At 39.4% G+C, this 19,977-nt stretch overlaps 1 protein-coding gene across 1 annotated transcript in view; it reads right to left on the minus strand.

Moving 5' to 3' along the window:
- ANKRD42 (ankyrin repeat domain 42) overlaps window positions 1-19,977 on the minus strand; it is a 52,685-nt gene that overhangs the window by 12,102 nt on the left and 20,606 nt on the right. The window contains exons 7-9 of the mRNA XM_065882592.1: window positions 10,609-10,734; window positions 9,265-9,370; window positions 5,073-5,248 (exon numbers count right to left, since the gene is read on the minus strand). Of these exons, the coding sequence (XP_065738664.1) occupies window positions 5,073-5,248; window positions 9,265-9,370; window positions 10,609-10,734 (408 nt within the window). The remainder of the gene's footprint in view (window positions 1-5,072; window positions 5,249-9,264; window positions 9,371-10,608; window positions 10,735-19,977) is intronic.

The following is a 19,977-nucleotide window of genomic DNA, read 5'->3' on the forward strand; positions in this document are numbered from 1 at the left end:
CCTGACACTCACCACTCTGATTTATCTCTCAATAGGTTAGAGCTGCAGGTTCCAAACTACATACATCAGAATCAACTGGGGTACTTTTTAAAAATGTGTATGTTTGAGCCCCATAGCAGTCCTACAAATTCAGGTATCAGTAGTTAGTAAAAGCTCCTCAGACAATTCTGACGGGCAGACAGGTTTGGGATCCACCATAACTAATAGCAAACAAGTAGAGGGGATCTTTTTTTCAATGTTACATAAAATGGAAAGAATTGTGATGGTTTATTTAATTCTTTAACATTTGAAGGCTATGTTTTGAAAGGGCTGTTCTATGGGATCATCAGAGGTAAGAGCTAGGATTAATAGGGATTAGTTCCAGGAAGAAAGATCTTAACAAAGGCGAAACTTTTCAACAAAAACAGTTAAGAGGGTGGGAGGGAGGGAGACGCAAGAGGGAAGAAATATGGGAACATATGTATATATATATATATAACTGATTCACTTTGTTATAAAGCAGAAACTAACACACCACTGTAAAGCAATTATACTCCAATAAAGATGTTAAAAAAGAAAAAAAGTTAAGAGCTATCATGTATTTGTGGAGTGCCTGTGATGGGAAGGACACTATGATAAGTGCCTTATACATTTACCCCTGTCAAAAGGTAGAAATGGGCCACATGGGTGATAGTGGGGGCCTTGTCACTGAAGGTGATTGGATGCTGGATGACATGTGACAGGAATGTTGAGCCAGGAGTCAAACCTCAAATGGGGTTCTATGATGCCATGACCCTAAACCTAATTCACTAAAGAATGCTCTGAATTGAGGCTCAGTTCCAAGAAGTCTGTGATGACAAGAAATCCAATCAGTCCCCTGTAGGCACTCTGGCAAAACCTAGTATTCCAAGAGACTGGCCAGTCCTTTGGATTTTGCCCTGGAATAAAATTAAATAGTCATGTCAAATAGCACAGGACTTCATATATAGTACCTTCACTAGCTGCAAGCACCCCAGCTGGGCACCAGCCAGAGCCTCACTATATGGCAAGGGTGCAAGAGTGCATTTGTGTCAAACACACCACAGAAGGAAACTGTTCTAGCTTCGTTCTTGGTCTTTCCTTAAACATCTTTAAAAATTTTTGTGATTCACTGACAATGATCACTTCACAAAAATCTCCTACTCAACTAATTTCAGAAGACACTGAAATTCTACAAATCAACTGTTCATCTTCTGCAGTTCTAATAAGTCCTTGCTAATTCTCAGTACAATCAACAAAAAAGAAATTTAGGCAAAAAAATTTTTTTAATAGATAAAATGGATTGCATCAAAATTAAAAACTTGCACTGGCAAGGACATCATTAAGAAAGTTAGGATAAAAGACAGCCTCCTCAATAAGTGGTGCTGGGAAAACTGGACAGGTACATGTAAAAGTATGAAATTAGAACACTCCCTAACACCATACACAAAAATAAACTCGAAATGGATTAAAGACCTAAATGTAAGGCCAGACACTCTCAAACTCTTAGAGGAAAACATAGGCAGAACACTCTATGACATAAATCACAGCAAGATCCTTTTTGACCCACCTCCTAGAGAAATGGAAATAAAAACAAAACTAAACAAATGGGACCTAATGAAACTTCAAAGCTTTTGCACAGCAAAGGAAACCATAAACAAGACGAAAAGACAGCCCTCAGAATGGGAGAAAATATTTGCAAATGAAGCAACTGACAAAGGATTAATCTCCAAGATTTACAAGCAGCTCATGCAGCTCAATAACAGAAAAACAAACAACCCAATCCAAAAATGGGCAGAAGACCTAAATAGACATTTCTCCAAAGAAGATATACAGATTGCCAACAAACACATGAAAGAATGCTCAACATCATTAATCATTAGAGAAATGCAAATCAAAACTGCAATGAGATATCATCTCACACCAGTCAGAATGGCCATCATCAAAAAAATCTAGAAACAATAAATGCTGGAGAGAGTGTGGAGAAAAGGGAACCCTCTTGCACTGTTGATGGGAGTGTAAATTGATACAGCCACTATGGAGAACAGTATGGAGGTTCCTTAAAAATCTAAAAATAGAACTACCATACGACCCAGCAATCCCACTACTGGGCATATACCCTGAGAAAACCATAATTCAAAGAGTCATGTACTAAAACGTTCATTGCAGCTCTATTTACAATAGCCAGGACATGGAAGCAACCTAAGTGTCCATCATCAGATGAATGGATAAAGAAGATGTGGCACATATATACAATGGAATATTACTCAGCCATAAAAAGAAACGAAATTGAGATATTTGTAGTGAGGTGGATGGACCTAGAGTCTGTCTTACAGAGTGATGTAAGTCAGAAAGAGAAAAACAAATACCGTATGCTAACACATATATATGGAATCTAAGAAAAAAAAAAACACAAGGTCATGAAGAACCTAGGGGTAAGACAGGAATAAAGACACAGACCTACTAGAGAATGGACTTGAGGATATGGGGAGGGGGAAGGGTAAGCTGTGACAAAGTGAGAGAGTGGCATGGACATATATACACTACCAAACGTAAAATAGATTGCTAGTGGGAAGCAGCCGCATAGCACAGGGAGATCAGCTCGGTGGTTTGTGACCACCTAGAGGGGTGGGACAGGGAGGGTGGGAGGGAGACGCAAGAGGGAAGATATATGGGGACATATGTATATGTATAACTGATTCACTTTGTTATAAAGCAGAAACTAACACACCATTGTAAAGCAATTATACTCCAATAAAGATGTTAAAAAAAAAGTTAAAAGACAACCCACAGAATAGGAGAAAGTATCTGCAAATACTTATACTTGCAGATATAAGGGACTTATATCTGCAAGTACTCTTACAACTCAATAGTAAAAAGATAAACAACTCAGCTGAAAAATAGGCAAAGGATTTGAATAGACATTTCTCCAAAAGATATACAAATGATCAATGGGCACATGAAAAGATACTCAACATCATTATTCATTAGGGAAACACCAATCAAATCTACACTGAGATACCACTACACACTCATTAAAACAGTTTTAGTTATTAACAAGACAAACAATAACGAGTATTGGCAAGGAAGGGGAGAAACTGGAACCCTCAGGCATTGTTGGTGGGAATATAAAATGGTGCAGCTATTTTGCATAACAGCTTGAAAGTTCCTCAAAATGTTAGACATATTTTTACCAGATGATGCAGCAATTCCAGCTGCTAGGTGTATATCCAAGAGAAATGAAAATACATTTCCATTTTCAAAAAAGCATGTATACAAATGTTCATAGCAGCATTATTTTTTTTCATATTTATTTATTTATTTATTTAGGCTGTGCCGGGTCTTAGCTGTGGCACATGGGATCTTCGTTGAGGCATGCGGGATCTTTAGTTGTAACATGCGGACTTCTTAGTTGCGGCATGCAGGATCTAGTTCCCCAACCAGAGATCGAACCCGGGCCTCCTGTACTGGGAGTGTGGAGTCTTACCCACTGGACCACCAGGGAAGTCCCAGCAGCATTATTCTTAATAGCCAAAATGTGGAAACAACTCAAATGTCCAACAACTGACGAGTAGATATATAAAATGTGGTATAGGGACTTCCCTGGTGGTCCAGTGGCTAAGACTCCACATTCCCAATGCAGGGGGGCCGGGTGTGATCTCTGGTCAGAGAACTAGATCCCACATGCTGCAACTAAGAGCTTGCATGCCGCTACAAAGATACTGCATGCCACAACTAATACCCAGTGCAGCCAAATAAATTTAGGAAAAAATAAATAAAAAATTAAAAATAAAATAAAATGTGGTATATCCATACAAAAATATTATTTGGCAATAAAAAGGAATAAATTATGAAGTAATGATCCACGTTACAATGTGCATAAACCCTGAAGACACTGTGCTAAGTGAAAGAAGCCAGTCACAAAAAACCATATATGGTATCATCCCATTCATATGAAATGCCCCAAATAGGCAAACCTATAGAGACAGACAGTAGATTAGCAGTTGCCTAATTGGGGGGTGGTTTGAGGGGAAGGGAGAAGAAGGTAGAGGTTAGGGGGATTGACTATTAATGGGTATGAGGTTTCTTTTGGGGGGTGATGGAAATGTTACAAATTTTATTGTAATAATGGTTGCACAAATCTGAATATACTAGAAACCATTAAATTGTACACCTTAAATGGGTAAATTGAATGGTATGTGAATTATATCTCAGTGAAGCTCTTTAAAATAAAGCTGTCAGGAAATTCTGAAGGGATCACTGACTCTGAGTCTCACTGTGGGGTGATCCAGGTGGGCTGCTTGTTGGGAGCCCCTAATATCAGCATCTTTTAGGTTGCATTCACCAGGAAAGAGGCTTCTACCATCACCTGGAGCGTGAGGTTCTGCCTGACGATGTTCTGGGAGCTCTTAAAAATAATTTTTTTTTAAAATTTAGACATGAACTAGAAGTTTTTCTCAGACAATACAGTTTTGGTACTAGTTTTTCCTGCCAGAATAACTGAAAATACTTTCCAGAGATCATGAGGAAGGGAATTGACATTTACTAAGCCTCTAGGCACTTCCCATTCTCTAGTGCAGTCTGTGGGATGACATTACGTTAATATTCTCATTTTTACAGATGAGGAAACCAAGGTTCAGAAAGTAACACAGCTAGAAAGAGGTGAAGCTCTGATGTCTGAATCCAGTGCCAAGCTCTGCTCACTTTACTACAGCTGCCTCTGCTTTGGTTAGCCTCCGTTCAAAAAGATCCTTCTCACCTTTCTTCTATGAAAGAGTGCCATTGAAACAGTTCCTCTCATCCATTCATATGAACCACGGCTCTCTGACAAATATCATGAGAAGTGAAATCAGGGTTATATGGCAGGAAAATACCCCTTTCCTCTTTGAGGGACAAAGATCATGTCTCACATTCTTTATATGTTCAACAACCCCTAGTACAAAAATCTGTACTAGTTCTGGTTCCCCAAAAAATATCAAAGTATTTTACCTTGTAGATGGTAGTTGTCTTTAAAATAATTCCCAAATCTGTGGTATTTTTTAAAGGAAAAATCATGGAAGAGTTGGCACACTTACCTCTGGCATCTGTTTTATCCGACTCACTGAGACCTATATCATCCTTGGCATCAGTGCTTCCCTCAACACCATGTCTTATGAAAAACTTAATATCATTTTCATCAATTTCACTCTCATCATCTGTATCATATTTCTGTAGTCCTTCCAATAGCTTTACTGCTGCTAAATGGGCAAACCTGTAGAAAAGAATTAGAAATTACAAGATCCACAATCTTTTTCAAATTGAAATAGCAGTTTGCATTTAATTTAGGGAATTACACTCTACATTATCGCACCAACTCACACACCAGTGAAGAACGAAAACTGTATCTGAAGGTCAGTGACAATTTGATGCATATCCAGCAATGCGGGGAATTCAAACAGTTAGTGGAAACTAAGGACAAGCAGTCATATTAAAGAATGATTCCAGAATTTTTTTTTTGGCCACGCCGCAGGGCTTGTGGGATCTTAGCTGCCCGACCAGGGATTGAACCCGGGCCCTCGGCAGTGAAAGCGAGGAGTCCTAACTACTGGACTGCCTGGGAATTCCCAGATTCCATTTTTTAGTGGCAAAAATCCAACTGAAAGAAGTGACCCAATATCAAAAGAATATTTGGTGTGTCCCCAAACGGAGCTGCTCAACTGAGTAGAAAGCCCGGAACCACCCTACTTGATTTACCTGTATTTACTACCTTTTCCTGATGGCCTAATTTAGATCATAGAATTAGTTCTGGTTGCAGAGGGAAAACTATAGCTCTAGCCCCCTTAATCTTCATCCTTCCTCAACCCTCAAAGCACTCAGCATGGCTTTGAAATTTAATGGAAAAATAATGACTTTCATATCCACATTTCTTATTTTCTTTGATCTTTCCCACATCTCTATGAAGCTTCTAATAATATACCCTTGGTTTTCAAGTTGTTGTTGTGATTGTATGTAATCTGCATTATTTTTCCCACAGTTTTGCTAATTAAAATGTTCAATGCTGGGACTTCCCTGGTGGTGCAGTGGTTGAGAGTCCGCCTGCCAATGCAGGGGACACGGATTTGAGCCCTGGTCTGGGAAGATCCCACATGCCGCGGAGCAGCTAAGTCCATGCGCCACAGCAACTGAGCCTGCGCTCTACAGCCCACAAGCCATAACTACTGAGCCCGTGTGCCACAACCGCTGAAGCCTGTGCGCATAGAGGCCGTGCTCTGCAGCAAAATAAGCCACCGCAATGAGAAGCCCGCGTACTGCAACTAGAGAAAGCCCGCGCACAGCGACAAAAACCCAACCTAAGCAAAAATAATTAATTAATTTTTAAAAAAATGTTCAATGCTTTCTCTTAGGACATGGAGAATTACTCGCTAAACATAAAAACCTCAAATTTTATTTTGTTCACACACTTCCATAACCATGTGCACATGCACACATATATCTTTACCTTTCACCAGGTACTGCAAATCATTAACAATATAGTAATAAACATAGGAAGTTGTACGGTTAATAGAATTCATTATCTCTATTACTAGATTGTCACTTCACAGCTATCATTTACTGAGTACTTGCTTTATGCCAGATTCAAGGTTGTTTCTATAACACTACACTCACACTAGCACTTTGGTGCATGAATGACAAAGAAATGTGGGTCAGAAATTATGAATATATTCAGATACAGTACTAAATCACCCATGTAATACTGATATAAAGACAGACAAATAGATCAATGGATAAAATACAGACTACGGAAATAAGCCCACGCATACATGGACACCTGACGTGGACAAAGACACAAAGGCAATAGAAGAAAAAGGACAGCTTTTTCAACAAATGGTGCTAGAACAATTAGATATCCATATGCAAAAAAAAGAACTTGGATACATACCTCATACCACATACAAAAATTAACTCAAAATGGATCACAGACCTTAATGTAAAACCTAAAACTGTATCTATAACAATGTCTAAAAGAAAACATAAAGGAAAATCTTTGTGACTTGGTGTAAATCAAAGATTTCTTAGATATGATACCAAAAGCATAACCCATAGAAGAGCAAATTGTTAAAAAAATTTTGCTCTTCACTGTTAAGAGAATGAAAAAACAAACCACAACTGGGAGAAAATCTTCACAAAACAAAAATCTGAGAAAGAACTAGTATCCAGAATATAGAAAGAGTTCTTAAAACTCAACAATAAGAAAACCACCCAAGTTTTAAAAGTGGATAAAAGATCTGAACAGTCACTTCACCAAAGGAGAACGTACAAATGGCAAATATGTATATGAAAAGATGCCCCAAATCATTTTCCATTAGGAAAAAACAAAAAACACAATGAGACACCACTACACACCTACTGGAATTACGAAAATCAAAAACTCTGACAATTATCAAATGCTGGCAAGGTAAGAAGCAACAGAAACACTCATCCACTGATGATGGAATGCAAATTGGTGTGGTCACTTTGGAAGGCACTGTGGCAGTTTCTGATAAACACACCCTCTTAGCATCTGACTCAGCAATCCTACTCCCACGTATTACTCAAGTGAACTGAAAACTTATGTTCACACAAAAATCTGTACCTGAATGTTTATAGCAGCTTTATTCATAATCACCAAAAAGTAGATACAAACAAGATATCCTTCAACAGATAAGGGGATAAGCAAACTATGGAATACTACGGAATTCCACAGTCAATGGAATACTACTCAGCAATAAGAGATGAACCACTAATACACATGAATGATTTTCAAAATAATTATGCTTAGTGGAAAAAGCCAAATATATAAGAGTACATACTGTATGATTCCATTTATATAAAATTCTAGCAAATGCAAACTAATCTATAGTGACAGAAAGCAAATTAGTGTCTGTTTGGGGATGGGGCAGTGGAAAGCAGTAGGAGGGAGAGATTACAAAGGTGCACAAGGAGATTTTAGGGGGTGATGGATATGTTCACTATCTTGATTGTGGTGATGATTTCACAGGTATATACATATATCAGAATTCATCAGTTTGTGCTGTACAAATATGTGTACTTTACTATATGCCAATTATACCTTGATAAAGCTATTTTAAAAAATAAAAAATAGTGGGCCTGAGTTGATAATGATGCTACTATGTGGTAAAACAAAACCATATTCCATGGCTTCAAAGAGATCCCACAGACAAAATTTTAAGGAACATGAACTCACAAACAAAAATTGCATGGCAATTTAATGAATAATTAGGCCCTTGCATCCAGTCAAGCCTCATGTGCAACTTTTAGCCCACACTCCTACTTTAGATTCAAGCAGTTCTGAATCACATGCGTTCCTCAGACACACAAGGTGTTATCTTAAAACTCTTCCTCCTTCAAGTGTCAGCATAAATGTTGCTTTCTCCAAAAAAAAGTTTTCCCAGACTTCTATATAAATTCTGTCCCCCGCAGTTGCCTTCATAACTCTTACCATCATCTGTATTAACATTTCTCCCCCACAACTTTAGAATAGGAATACTTGGGCACTTTTTCTTCTGTGCTCTTACTGCACCTTATACATGACATGTAATATGACATACTGATTATAATCAATAAAAGTTATGTTTGCACATTTGTCTCTCCACAAGACTGTAAGTTTCTTGAGGGCAAGGACTATTTTTTTTCATCTTGGTAAACTTAATGCTAACCATAGCACTTGGAGCGGAAGTTGAATGAAAAAACAATCAAATGAACAAATGGATGAACTAAATATTCCGTGAGGGCCTGACCTGAATGAGCTAGAGGTGTTCAATAATAGGTGTTACATTTAATTCAAATATAAATATCAAAATTTGTTTCAAAATCCATGACTCCTTTTGATTACTCCTTTTTATCACACAGCATTTCTCAACAGGTACCAGCATTTGGGTGGGAAAATTCTTTGTTGTACACTACTGTTCTGAGCACTGTAGAATGTCTGGCATTCCTGGACCTGACCTCATGAAACATTAGTGATGGTCTCCATCACTGTGACAACCCCCTCCCCACATTTCCAAATGCACACCCCGCAAGAAGGGGGACTACTACCTCCCAGCTGAGAATCACTGCTTTAGAGAGAAGAGCTGATATGTTGTCAAATGTTAATTCAGCTTGAAAATTATCATTCCATCAGCATTTGACTGAGTCCTATAATCCAGAAATCTTCAGAGATTTCTGAGTATAGGAGAGTAAATGCAAAACTTTAAAAACAAAAGAAAGAAGCAAAGCAGATAGGGATACCTCTTAGCCACATCACTGGGTTTCTCCCTTGCTTTGTTGGTAATATTACTGTCTGCTCCCATTTTAATTAGCCACTGCAAACACTCTATGTGGCCTTGCCCAGCAGCTGTAAAAACAAAACAAAATGTACACACAAAAAAGTTACTGTTATTAGAACAATTTTCTAAAATTTTGGACAGTACCACTGCAGAGTATTTTTGTAAATACTAATCCTTACAATAACCAGCAGAAGTAGGTTGGCCAGATGTTATTTTCTCTATTTCATTTATTCATTCATTAGACAAATATTTAATCAAGTATCTGCTGTACTCAGCCCCTATGCAGAGAGCTTTACATACAGATATAGATGTTGAAGCTCAAATAGGCTATTTAACATCATACAGCCAGTAAGTAATGGATTTGAAACTATAATCTAGGTTTTTTCTAATCCTTATCCAGTGTTCATCTACTGTATTCATAGCTCCTGACCAATCTTGTACCAGGCCAAATGTAAGTGCAATCTGTGTGAATGTGAAAGACTTTGAAAATCTTTTGCCATCTTGTATAAATAGCTTATTCCTCTGACCCTCATAACTCAAAATGTTCAGGGCCCCTCACTGATTACCTAAACTGTTCACCACCTTTCCTTAAAACACATGCACTCAATATTAATTTTCACCTCCACAACTCTGCTTATGTGTCTTCTCACCTAGTGCCCATCACTCAATCATATGATCATCTAATTTCTCCCCTCCTTCTAGGTCCATCTCAAAATGCAGGGAAACTGTTGGGGGGAAACTCAGTCCAAAAAGATCTGAGTTTAGGTCCACTAAACAACAGATTGGAGGACAGGACAGAACTTAGCAAGTGGCTGGCATATAAAGACACTCAATAAATGTCTATAGAGTTGATGAATAAATGAATGGAAAAAAATGAATGAAACCTCAGCTTTGCTCTTACTAGCTGTGTAACCTCAGTCAAGAAACCTGAGGGGGGACTTCCCTGGTGGTGCAGTGGTTAAGAATCCGCCTGCCAATGCAGGGGACACGGGTCTGAGCCCTGGTCCAGGAAGATCCCACATGCCGTGGAGCAACTAAGCCCATGTGCCACAACTACTGAAGCCCGTGTGCTTAGAGCCTGTGCTCCGCAACAAGAGAAGCCACTGCAATGAGAAGCCCGTGCACCACAACAAAGAGTAGCCCCTGCTCGCCACAACTAGAGAAAGCCCGTGCGCAGCAGCAAAGACCCAACACAGCCAAAAATAAATAATAATTTTTTTAAAAAATAAATAAATAAAAAATAAAAGCTAAATAACTCAACAGCAATTGTGTCAGAACTGAAGATGAAGCAGGAATCATAACTTACCTTTATGCATAAGAGTTGATCCATTATTATCACGTTCATTAATATTGATTACTCCATCTTCTATTAATTTCTTAAGCATTTCCAAATCACCCTTAAAGGCAGCCACATGACCTGGAAATGCTAAAGCTATGAATTAAAAATTCAGCATTTCAGGAAACATAGGAATTCGTTCCTTTTCCCTGCCTTAATCAGTCACACATTTCAGGTTTCAGTATTAACTCAACTGTGAGAATGTTACATTGGAATTAGTTCAGTTGATGCAATGACAAGTAATAGAAAGAGAATCATAAAATAAGATTATTATTAACAGTGTAGCCTTTCCATCCCTCAGGATCTCAAACATGCCAGGAATATATGGTACCAGAACTATTCTTGCCATCTTCCCTGTTTCTCTCAGGCCACCACAAAACACAAGGAGATGGTCATTTTCAACCCTTTGTATAAAGACATACTTGGTCTCAAGTCCTACATTTGCACAGACCACTCCCTCCCTGTTTACAAGTGAAGAAAGCAAAAGAAACTGGAAGGAGATAAAGTATATGTGTGTATCTATACATAAACATAGACATAGACAGGTGTGAATACACCTGACCTAGTGCCTAGCACATAGTAAATACTTAATAAAATGTTTTTAATGATAACAACGAGATATACTGAGCCTTACTGAATGCCAAGCATGGTAGTAAGCACTTGTAAGGACTGCCTCATTTAACCCTCTCAACAACCCTGAGGTAGCTATTCTCATTTCTGTATATGGAAAGGAAACAACCTAGAATACCCAAGGAGTATTTTAAAAAGAACAAAGTTGGAGACTTATAATACCTGACTGTAAGTCTTACTATAAAGCTACAGTAATCAAAACTGTGTAGTACTGGGCTTCCCTGGTGGTGCAGTGGTTGAGAATCTGCCTGCCAATGCAGGGGACATGGGCTCAAGCCCTGGTCCGGGAAGATCCCACACGCCGCAGAGCAACTAAGCCAGTGCGCCACAACTACTTAGCCTGCGCTCTAGAACCCACGAACCACAACTACTGAAGCCTGTGCACCTAGAGCCTGTGCTCCGCAACAAGAGAAGCCACTGCAATGAGAAGCCCGCGCACCGCAACAAACAGTAGGATAGCCCCCACTCACCGCAACCAGAGAAAGCCCCCATGCAGCAACGAAGACCCAATGCAACCAAAAATAAAATAAATTTATTTTTTTAAAAAAAGAGAGACACGAGAGCTTGCTTTCTCTCTTTCAAAAAAAAAAAAAGAGTAACGAACTACTAATATACACAACACAAATGAATCTCAAAAGATTAGAGAAACCCATTAGAAATCTATTTCCATTAGAAAACCCAAACTAATCTATAGTGACAGAAAACAAATCAGTGGCTGTGTACGGCCAGGGTGAAAAGAGGGATGAACTACAAGAGGGTATGAAAAAACATTTGAGATGAACTGCATACTTTAAATAAATACAGTTTATTTTATGTAAATCATACTTTAATAAAGTTGCTTTTTTTAAACAAGGATATCATTTGTGAAAAAACAAGCCACAGTGTGAGAGAAAAAATCTATATCAGATAAAATAAATAAATGATTGGTATCAGAACTATATAAAACAGCTCAAATTTTTTAGAAAAGGACAAAGAACACAATTTTACAGGCAATTCAATAGAAAACTAGAATAGCCAATAACTTTACTAAACAATGTTCAGCCTCATTAGTAATCAAAAAACTGCAAATAAAAACACAAGTTAAACCTCTTCATACCCAACTAAGTGGCAAAAATTTTTACGTCTGACAATACTGAATACTGTTTCTCTAAATTCTCACCAAACATTGCTGATGAGAGTGTAAATTACTACAACCACTCTGATAAAGAATGCAGCATTTATAACTATTTATACTGAAAATGGGCATATCCCAACAAGCAAAACCTAAAGTAGAGTTTCCCAACTATTTACCAAGGCAGTGCTCTTAACTCTCAATCTTCAGAGAAGATAGGCAGTACCTCAAGAAGCCTCATCCAACAGTACCAGTATGCCATACAAATATCATTTTCTATGTGGGCAAAGTGTGAAAAGGGTAGGGAAGCACTTCTCTAAAGAACATCCTGGGGCTTCCCTGGTGGCGCAGTGGTTGAGAGTCTGCCTGCCGATGTAGGAGACATGGGTTCGTGCCTCGGTCCAGGAAGATCCCACATGCCGCGGAGCAGCTGGGCCCGTGAGCCATGGCCGCTGAGCCTGCGCATCTGGAGCCTGTGCTCCGCAACGGGAGAGGCCACAATAGTGAGGCCCGCGCACCGCAAAAAAAAAAAAAAAAAAAAAAAAGAACATCCTGTGCATGTAAACAAGGACACATACAGGAATATCAATTACCACCTTGATTGTAATTCTGAAAACTGTAAACAATCTAAATGTCAAATCGGAGAATGGATAAACAGTGTTTTTTATTAAATGCAATACCACAATTTAAAAGAATAAACTAAAATACATCTATCTGTCTAATAAACCTCAAAAATCATATCATTTTGTGAAAAAAGAAAGAGAGGAGTATACATTACTATTTCATGCCATTTTTATAAAGTTTTAAAAGAAGTTTCAAAGACTTCTAGTTGTCCACTAAAATCCCCTTCCTTCCACAGTAACAAGAGCTGCATCTGAGCTGAGGCCTCTCAGCTGGGTACTAAATTATCCAGGCTTCCTTGCAGCTGGGTGTGGCCATGTGACTAAACTCTTGCCAACAGAATGTTAGCAAAAGTGATGACTGCAAATTAGATCTTAAAAATCCTAGCTTAGGGCTTCCCTGGTGGCGAAGTGGTTGAGAGTCCGCCTGCCGATGCAGGGGACACAGGTTTGTGCCCCGGTCCGGGAAGATCCCACGTGCCACAGAGCGGCTGGGCCCGTGAGCCATGGCTGCTGAGCCTGTGCGTCCAGAGCCTGTGCTCCGCAAGGGGAGAGGCCACAACAGTGAGAGGCCCGCGTACCGCAAAAAAAAAAAAAAAATCCTAGCTTATACTCTTGTTCTCTCCCCACCTCCTGCTGGATTAGCAACAACTAGAGAGAGCTAGTTAGGAAGATAACAGGTCCCTGAATGACTACATAGAACAGATGCACTCTCCAACCAGGGCTATTATATAAAAGAAATAAACTTCTATATAATTTAAGCTGCTGAATTTTAGGATTTCTTATTAGATATAACAGTTTAGTCTCTTAAACTAAAAATATACAAAATGATACCACACATTTTTGTGAGTATATATATACTAAATATAAAACCATAGAATGGAATCACAAATCCAAAATAATGGTTACCTCTGAGGGAGAAAAGGAAATGAATGGTATTAAGGAGAGAGAACCAGGAAGCTTCAAGTGTATCTTATCTATAATATTTTATTCTTAAATCTAGTGGCATAAAGAGTGTTCATTGAAGACTCTCAAGATGGCAGAGGAGTAAGATGTGGAGATCACCTTCCTCCCCACAAATACATCAAAAATACATCTACATGTGGAACAACTCCTACAGAACACCTACTGAACTCTGGCAGAAGACCTCAGACTTCCTAAAAGGCAAGACACTTCCCACGTACGTGGGTAGGGCAAAAGAAAAAACAGAGACAAAAGAATAGGGACAGGACCTGCACCAGTGGGAGGGAGCTGTGAAGGAGGAAAAGTTTCCACACACCAGGAAGCCCCTTCACTGGCGGAGACGGGGGGGTGGGTGGGGAGGAAGCTTCGGAGCCACGGAGGAAAGCACAGCAACAGGGGTGTGGAGGGCAAAGTGGAGAGATTCCTGCACAGAGGATCGGTGCTGACCAGCACTCACCAGCCCGAGAGGCTTGTCTGCTCACCCGCCGGGGCGGGTGGAGGCTGGGAGCTGAGGCTCCGGCTTTGGTCAGATCCCAGGGAGAGGACTGGGGTTGGCGGCGTGAACACTGCCTGAAGGGGGCTAGTGCTCCACAGCTAGCCAGGAGGGAGTCCAGGAAAAAGCCTGGACCTGCCTAAGAGGCAAGAGACCATTGTTTTGGGGTTCGTGAGGAGAGGGGATTCAGAGCACCACCAAAACGAGCTCCAGAGGCAGGCGCAAGCCATGTCTATCAGAGCGGACACCAGAGATGGGCATGAAACGCTAAGGCTGCTGCTGCAGACACCAAGATGCCTGTGTGCAAGCACAGGTCACTATCCACAGCTTCCCTCCCGGGAGCCTGTGCAGCCCACTCCTGCCAGGGTCCTCTGATCCAGGGACAACTTCCCTGGGATAACACACTGCAACGTCACGCCAGCCTCTGCCACAGCAGACTCGCCCTGCATTCCCCTCCCGCTCCCTGGCCTGGGTGAGCCAGAGCCCCCTAATCAGTGGCACCTTTAACCCCCTCCTGTCTGGGTGGGGAACAGACGCCCTCAGGCAACCTACACACAGACGCAGGGCCAAATCCAAAGCTGAACCCCAGGAGCTGTGCCAACAAAGAGAAAGCAAAATTTCTCCCAGCAGCCTCAGGAGCAGTGGATTAAATCTCCACAATCAACGTGACGTACCCTGCATCTGTGGAATACCTGAATAAACAACGAATTATCCCAAAATTGAGACAGTGGACTTTGGGAACAACTGTAGACTTGGCGTGTGCTTTCTGCAACTAATTTCTTTCTCGTTTTATGTTTATCTTAGTTTAGTATTTAGAGCTTATTATTACTGGTAGATTTGTTTATTGATTTGATTGCTCTCTTTTTTTTAATATATATATTTTTTATTTTCCCTTTTTCTCTTTTTGTGAGTGTGTATGTGTATGCTTCTTCGTGTGATTTTGTCTGTATAGCTTTGCTTCTGCCATTTGTCCTAGGGTTCTGTCTGTCCCTTTTGGTTTTTTTTTGGTATAGTTTTTAGCACTTCTTATCATTGGTGGGTTTGTTATTTCGTTTGGTTGCTCTCTTCTTCCTTTCTTTTTTATTTATTTCTTAATTTTTTATTATTAATAATATTTTATATTTTTAAAAATAAATTTATTTATTTATTTACTTTTCTTTCTTTCTTTTTCTCCCTTTTCTTCTGAGCTGTGTGGCTCACAGGGTCTTGGTGCTCCAGCCAGGTGTCAGGCCTGAGCCTCTGAGGTGGGAGAGCCAAGTTCAGGACACTGGTCCACCAGATACCTCCCGGCCCCAAGTAATACCAAACAGCAAAAGCTCTCCCAGAGAATCTCCATCTCAACGCTAAGACCCAGCTCCACTCAACAACCAGCAAGCTACAGTGGTGGACATCTTATGCCAAAAAACTAGCAAGACAGGAACACAACCCCACCCATTAGCAGAGAGGCTGCCTAAAATCATAATAAGGTCATAGACACCCCAAAACACACCACCAGAAGCGGTCCTGCCCACCAGAAAGACAAGATCCAGTCCGACCCACTAGGACACAGGCACCAGACCCCTCCACCAGGAAGCCTACACAACCCACTGAACCAACCTCATCCACTAGGGGCAGACACCAAAAACAAAAGGAACTACGAACGTGCAGCCCGTGAAAAGGAGACCCCAAACATAGTAAGTTAAACAAAATGAGAAGACAGAGAAATATGCAGCAGATGAAGGAGCAAGGTAAAAACCCACCAAACCAAACAAATGAAGAGGAAATAGGTAGCCTACCTGAAAAAGAATTCAGAGTAATGACAGTAAAGATGATGTAAAATCTTGGAAATAGAATGGAGAAAATATGAGAAACGTTTAACAAAGACCTAGAAGAACTAAAGAGCAAACAAACAATGATGAACAACACAATAAATGAAATTTAAAATTCTCTAGAAGGAATCAATAGCAGAATAACTGAGGCAGAAGAACAGATAAGTGACCTGGAAGATAAAATAGTGGAAATAACTACCGCAGAGCAGAATAAAGAAAAAAGAATGAAAAGAATTGAGGACAGTCTCAGAGACCTCTGGGACAACATTAAACGCATCAACATTCAAATTATAGGGGTCCCAGAAGAAGAAGAGAAAAAAAAAGGAACTGTGAAAATATGTGAGGAGATTACAGTTGTATAGTTGAAAACTTCCCTAATATGGGAAAGGAAATACTGAATGGAGTCCAGGAAGCGCAGAGAGTCCCATACAGGATAAATCCAAGGAGAAACACGCCAAGACACGTATGCCCAAGACATATATTAATCAAACTATCAGAAATTAAATACAAAGAAAAAGTACTAAAAGCAGCAAGGCAAAAGCATCAAATAACATACAAGGGAATCCCCAGAAGGTTAACAGCTGATCTTTCAGCAGCAACTCTGCAAGCCAGAAGGGAGTGGCAGGACATACTTGAAGTGATGAAAGGGAAAAATACCCAGCAAGGATCTCATTCAGATTCAACGGAGAAATTAAAACCTTTACAGACAAGCAAAATCTAAGAATTCAGTACCACCAAACCAGCTTTACAACAAATGCTAAAGGAACTTCTCTAGGCAGGAAACACAAGAGAAGGAAAAGACTTACAATAACAAACCCAAAACAATTAAGAAAATGGTAACAGGAACATACATATCAATAACTACCATAAATGTAAATGGATTAAATGTTCCAACCAAAAGACATAGACTGGCTGAATGGATACAAAAACAAGACCCATATATATGGTGTCTACATGAGACCCACTTCAGACCTAGGGACACATACAGACTGAAAGTGAGGGGATGTAAAAAGATATTCCATGCAAATGGAAATCAAAAGAAAGCTGGAGTAGCAACTCTCATATCAGACAAAATAGACTTTAAAATAAAGACTATTACAAGAGACAAAGAAGGACACTTCATAATGATCAAGGGATCAATCCAAGAAGGTATAACGACTGTAAATATTTATGCACCCAACATAGGGGCACCTCAATACATAAGGGAAATGCTACCAGCCATAAAAGGGGAAATTGACAGTAACACCATCATAATAGGGGACTTTAACACCCCACTTTCACCAATGGACAGATCATCCAAAATGAAAATAAATAAGGGAACACAAGCTTTAAATGATACATTAAACAAGATGGACTTAATTGATATTTATAGGACATTCCATCCAAAAATAACAGAATACACCTTCTTCTCAAGTGCTCATGGCACATTCTCCAGGATAAGTCATATCTTGGGTCACAAATCAAGCCTTGGTAAATATAAGTAAATGGAAATTGTAACAAGTATCTTTTCCAACCACAATGCTATGAGACTAAATATCAATTACAGCAAAAGATCTGTAAAAAATACAAACACATGGAGGCTAAACAATACACTACTTAAAAACGAAGAGATCATTGAAGAAATCAAAAAACACTCAGAAACAAATGACAATGAAAACACGATGACCCAAAACCTATGGGATGTAGCAAAAGCAGTTCTAAGAGGGAAGTTTATGCAATACAATCCTACCTCAAGAAACAAGAAAAATCTCAAATAAAAAACCTAACCTTACACCTAAAGCAATTAGAGAAAGAAGAACAAAAAAAACCCACAGTTAGCAGAAGGAAAGAAATCATAAAGATCAGATCAGAAATAAATGAAAAAGAAATGAAGGAAACAATAGCAAAGATCAATAAAATTAAAAGCTGGTTCTTAGAGAAGATAAACAAAATAGATAAACCATTAGCCAGACTCATAAAGAAAAATAGGGAGAAGACTCAAATCAATATACTTAGAAATGAAGAAGGAGAAATAACTGACACTGCAGAAATACAAAGGACCATGAGAGATTACTACAAGCAACTATATGCCAATAAAATCGACAACCTGGAAGAAATGGACAAATTCTAAGAAAAGCACAACCCTCTGACACTGAACCAGGAAGAAACAGAAAACAAACAGACCAATCATAAGCACTAAAATCGAAACTGTGATAAAAAAATCTTCCAACAGGGCTTCCCTGGTGGTGCAGTGGTTGAGAGTCCGCCTGCCGATGCAGGGGACATGGGTTCGTGCCCCAGTCCGGGAAGATCCCACATGCCGGGCCCGTGAGCCAAGGCTGCTGAGCCTGCACGTCTGGAGCCTGTGCTCCGCAATGGGAGAGGCCACAACAGTGAGAGGCCTGCGTACCGCCAAAAAAAAAAAAAAAAATCTCCCAACAAACAAAAGCCTAGGACCAGATGGTTTCACAGGAGAATTCTATCAAACATTTAGAGAAGAGCTAACACCTATCCTTCTCAAACTCTTCCAAAATATACCACAGGGAGGTACACTCCCAAACTCATTCTACGAGACCACCATCACCCTCATACCAAAACCAGACAAAGATGTCACAAAGAAAGAAAACTACAGGCCAATATCACTGATGAACATAGATGGAAAAATCCTCAACAAAATACTAGCCAACAGAATCCAACAACACATTAAAAGGATCATACACCATGATCAAGTGGGGTTTACCCCAGGAATGCCAGGATTCTTCAATATACGCAAATCAATCAATGTGATACACCATATTAACAAATTGAAGGATATAAACCATATGATCATCTCAATAGATGCAGAGAAAGCTTTTGACAAAATTCAACAGCCATTTATGATAAAAACCCTCCAGAAAGTAGGCACAGACAGAACTTACCTCAACATAATAAAGGCCATATATGACAAACCCACAGCCAACATCATCCTCAATGGTGAAAAACTGAAAACATTTCCACTAAGATCAGGAACAAGAAAAGGTTGCCCACTCTCACCACTACTATTCAACATAGTTTTGGAAGTTTTAGCCACAGCGATCAGAGAAGAAAAAGAAATAAAAGGAATCCAAATTGGAAAAGAAGTAAAACTGTCACTGTTTGCAGATGACATGATATTATACGTAGAGAATCCTAAAGATGCTACCAGAAAACTACTAGAGCTAATCAATGAATTTGGTAAAGTAGCAGGATACAAAATTAAAGCACAGAAATCTCTTGCATTCCTATACACTAATGACAAAAAATCTTAAAGAGAAATTAAGGAAACACTCCCATTTACCACAGCAAAAAGAATGAAATACCTAGGAATAATCCTACCTAACAAGATAAAAGACCTATATCCAGAAAACTACAAGGCAATGATGAAAGAAATTAAAGATGACACAAACAGATGGAGAGATATACCATGTTCTTGGATTGGAAGAATCAACATTGTCAAATGACTATACTACCCAAAGCAATCTACAGATTCAATGGAATCCCTATCAAACTACCAATGGCATTTTTCACAGAACTAGAACAAAAAATCTCACAATTTGTATGGAAACACAAAAGACCCCAAAGAGCCAAAGCAATCTTGAGAACGAAAAATGGAGCTGGAGGAATCAGGCTTCCAGACTTCAGACTATACTACAAAGCTACAGTAATCAAGACAGCATGGTACTGGCACAAAAAGAAAACTATGTATCAGTGGAACAG

This window comes from Phocoena phocoena, chromosome 8 (genome assembly GCF_963924675.1).
Source record: "Phocoena phocoena chromosome 8, mPhoPho1.1, whole genome shotgun sequence".
NCBI lineage: Eukaryota > Metazoa > Chordata > Mammalia > Artiodactyla > Phocoenidae > Phocoena > Phocoena phocoena.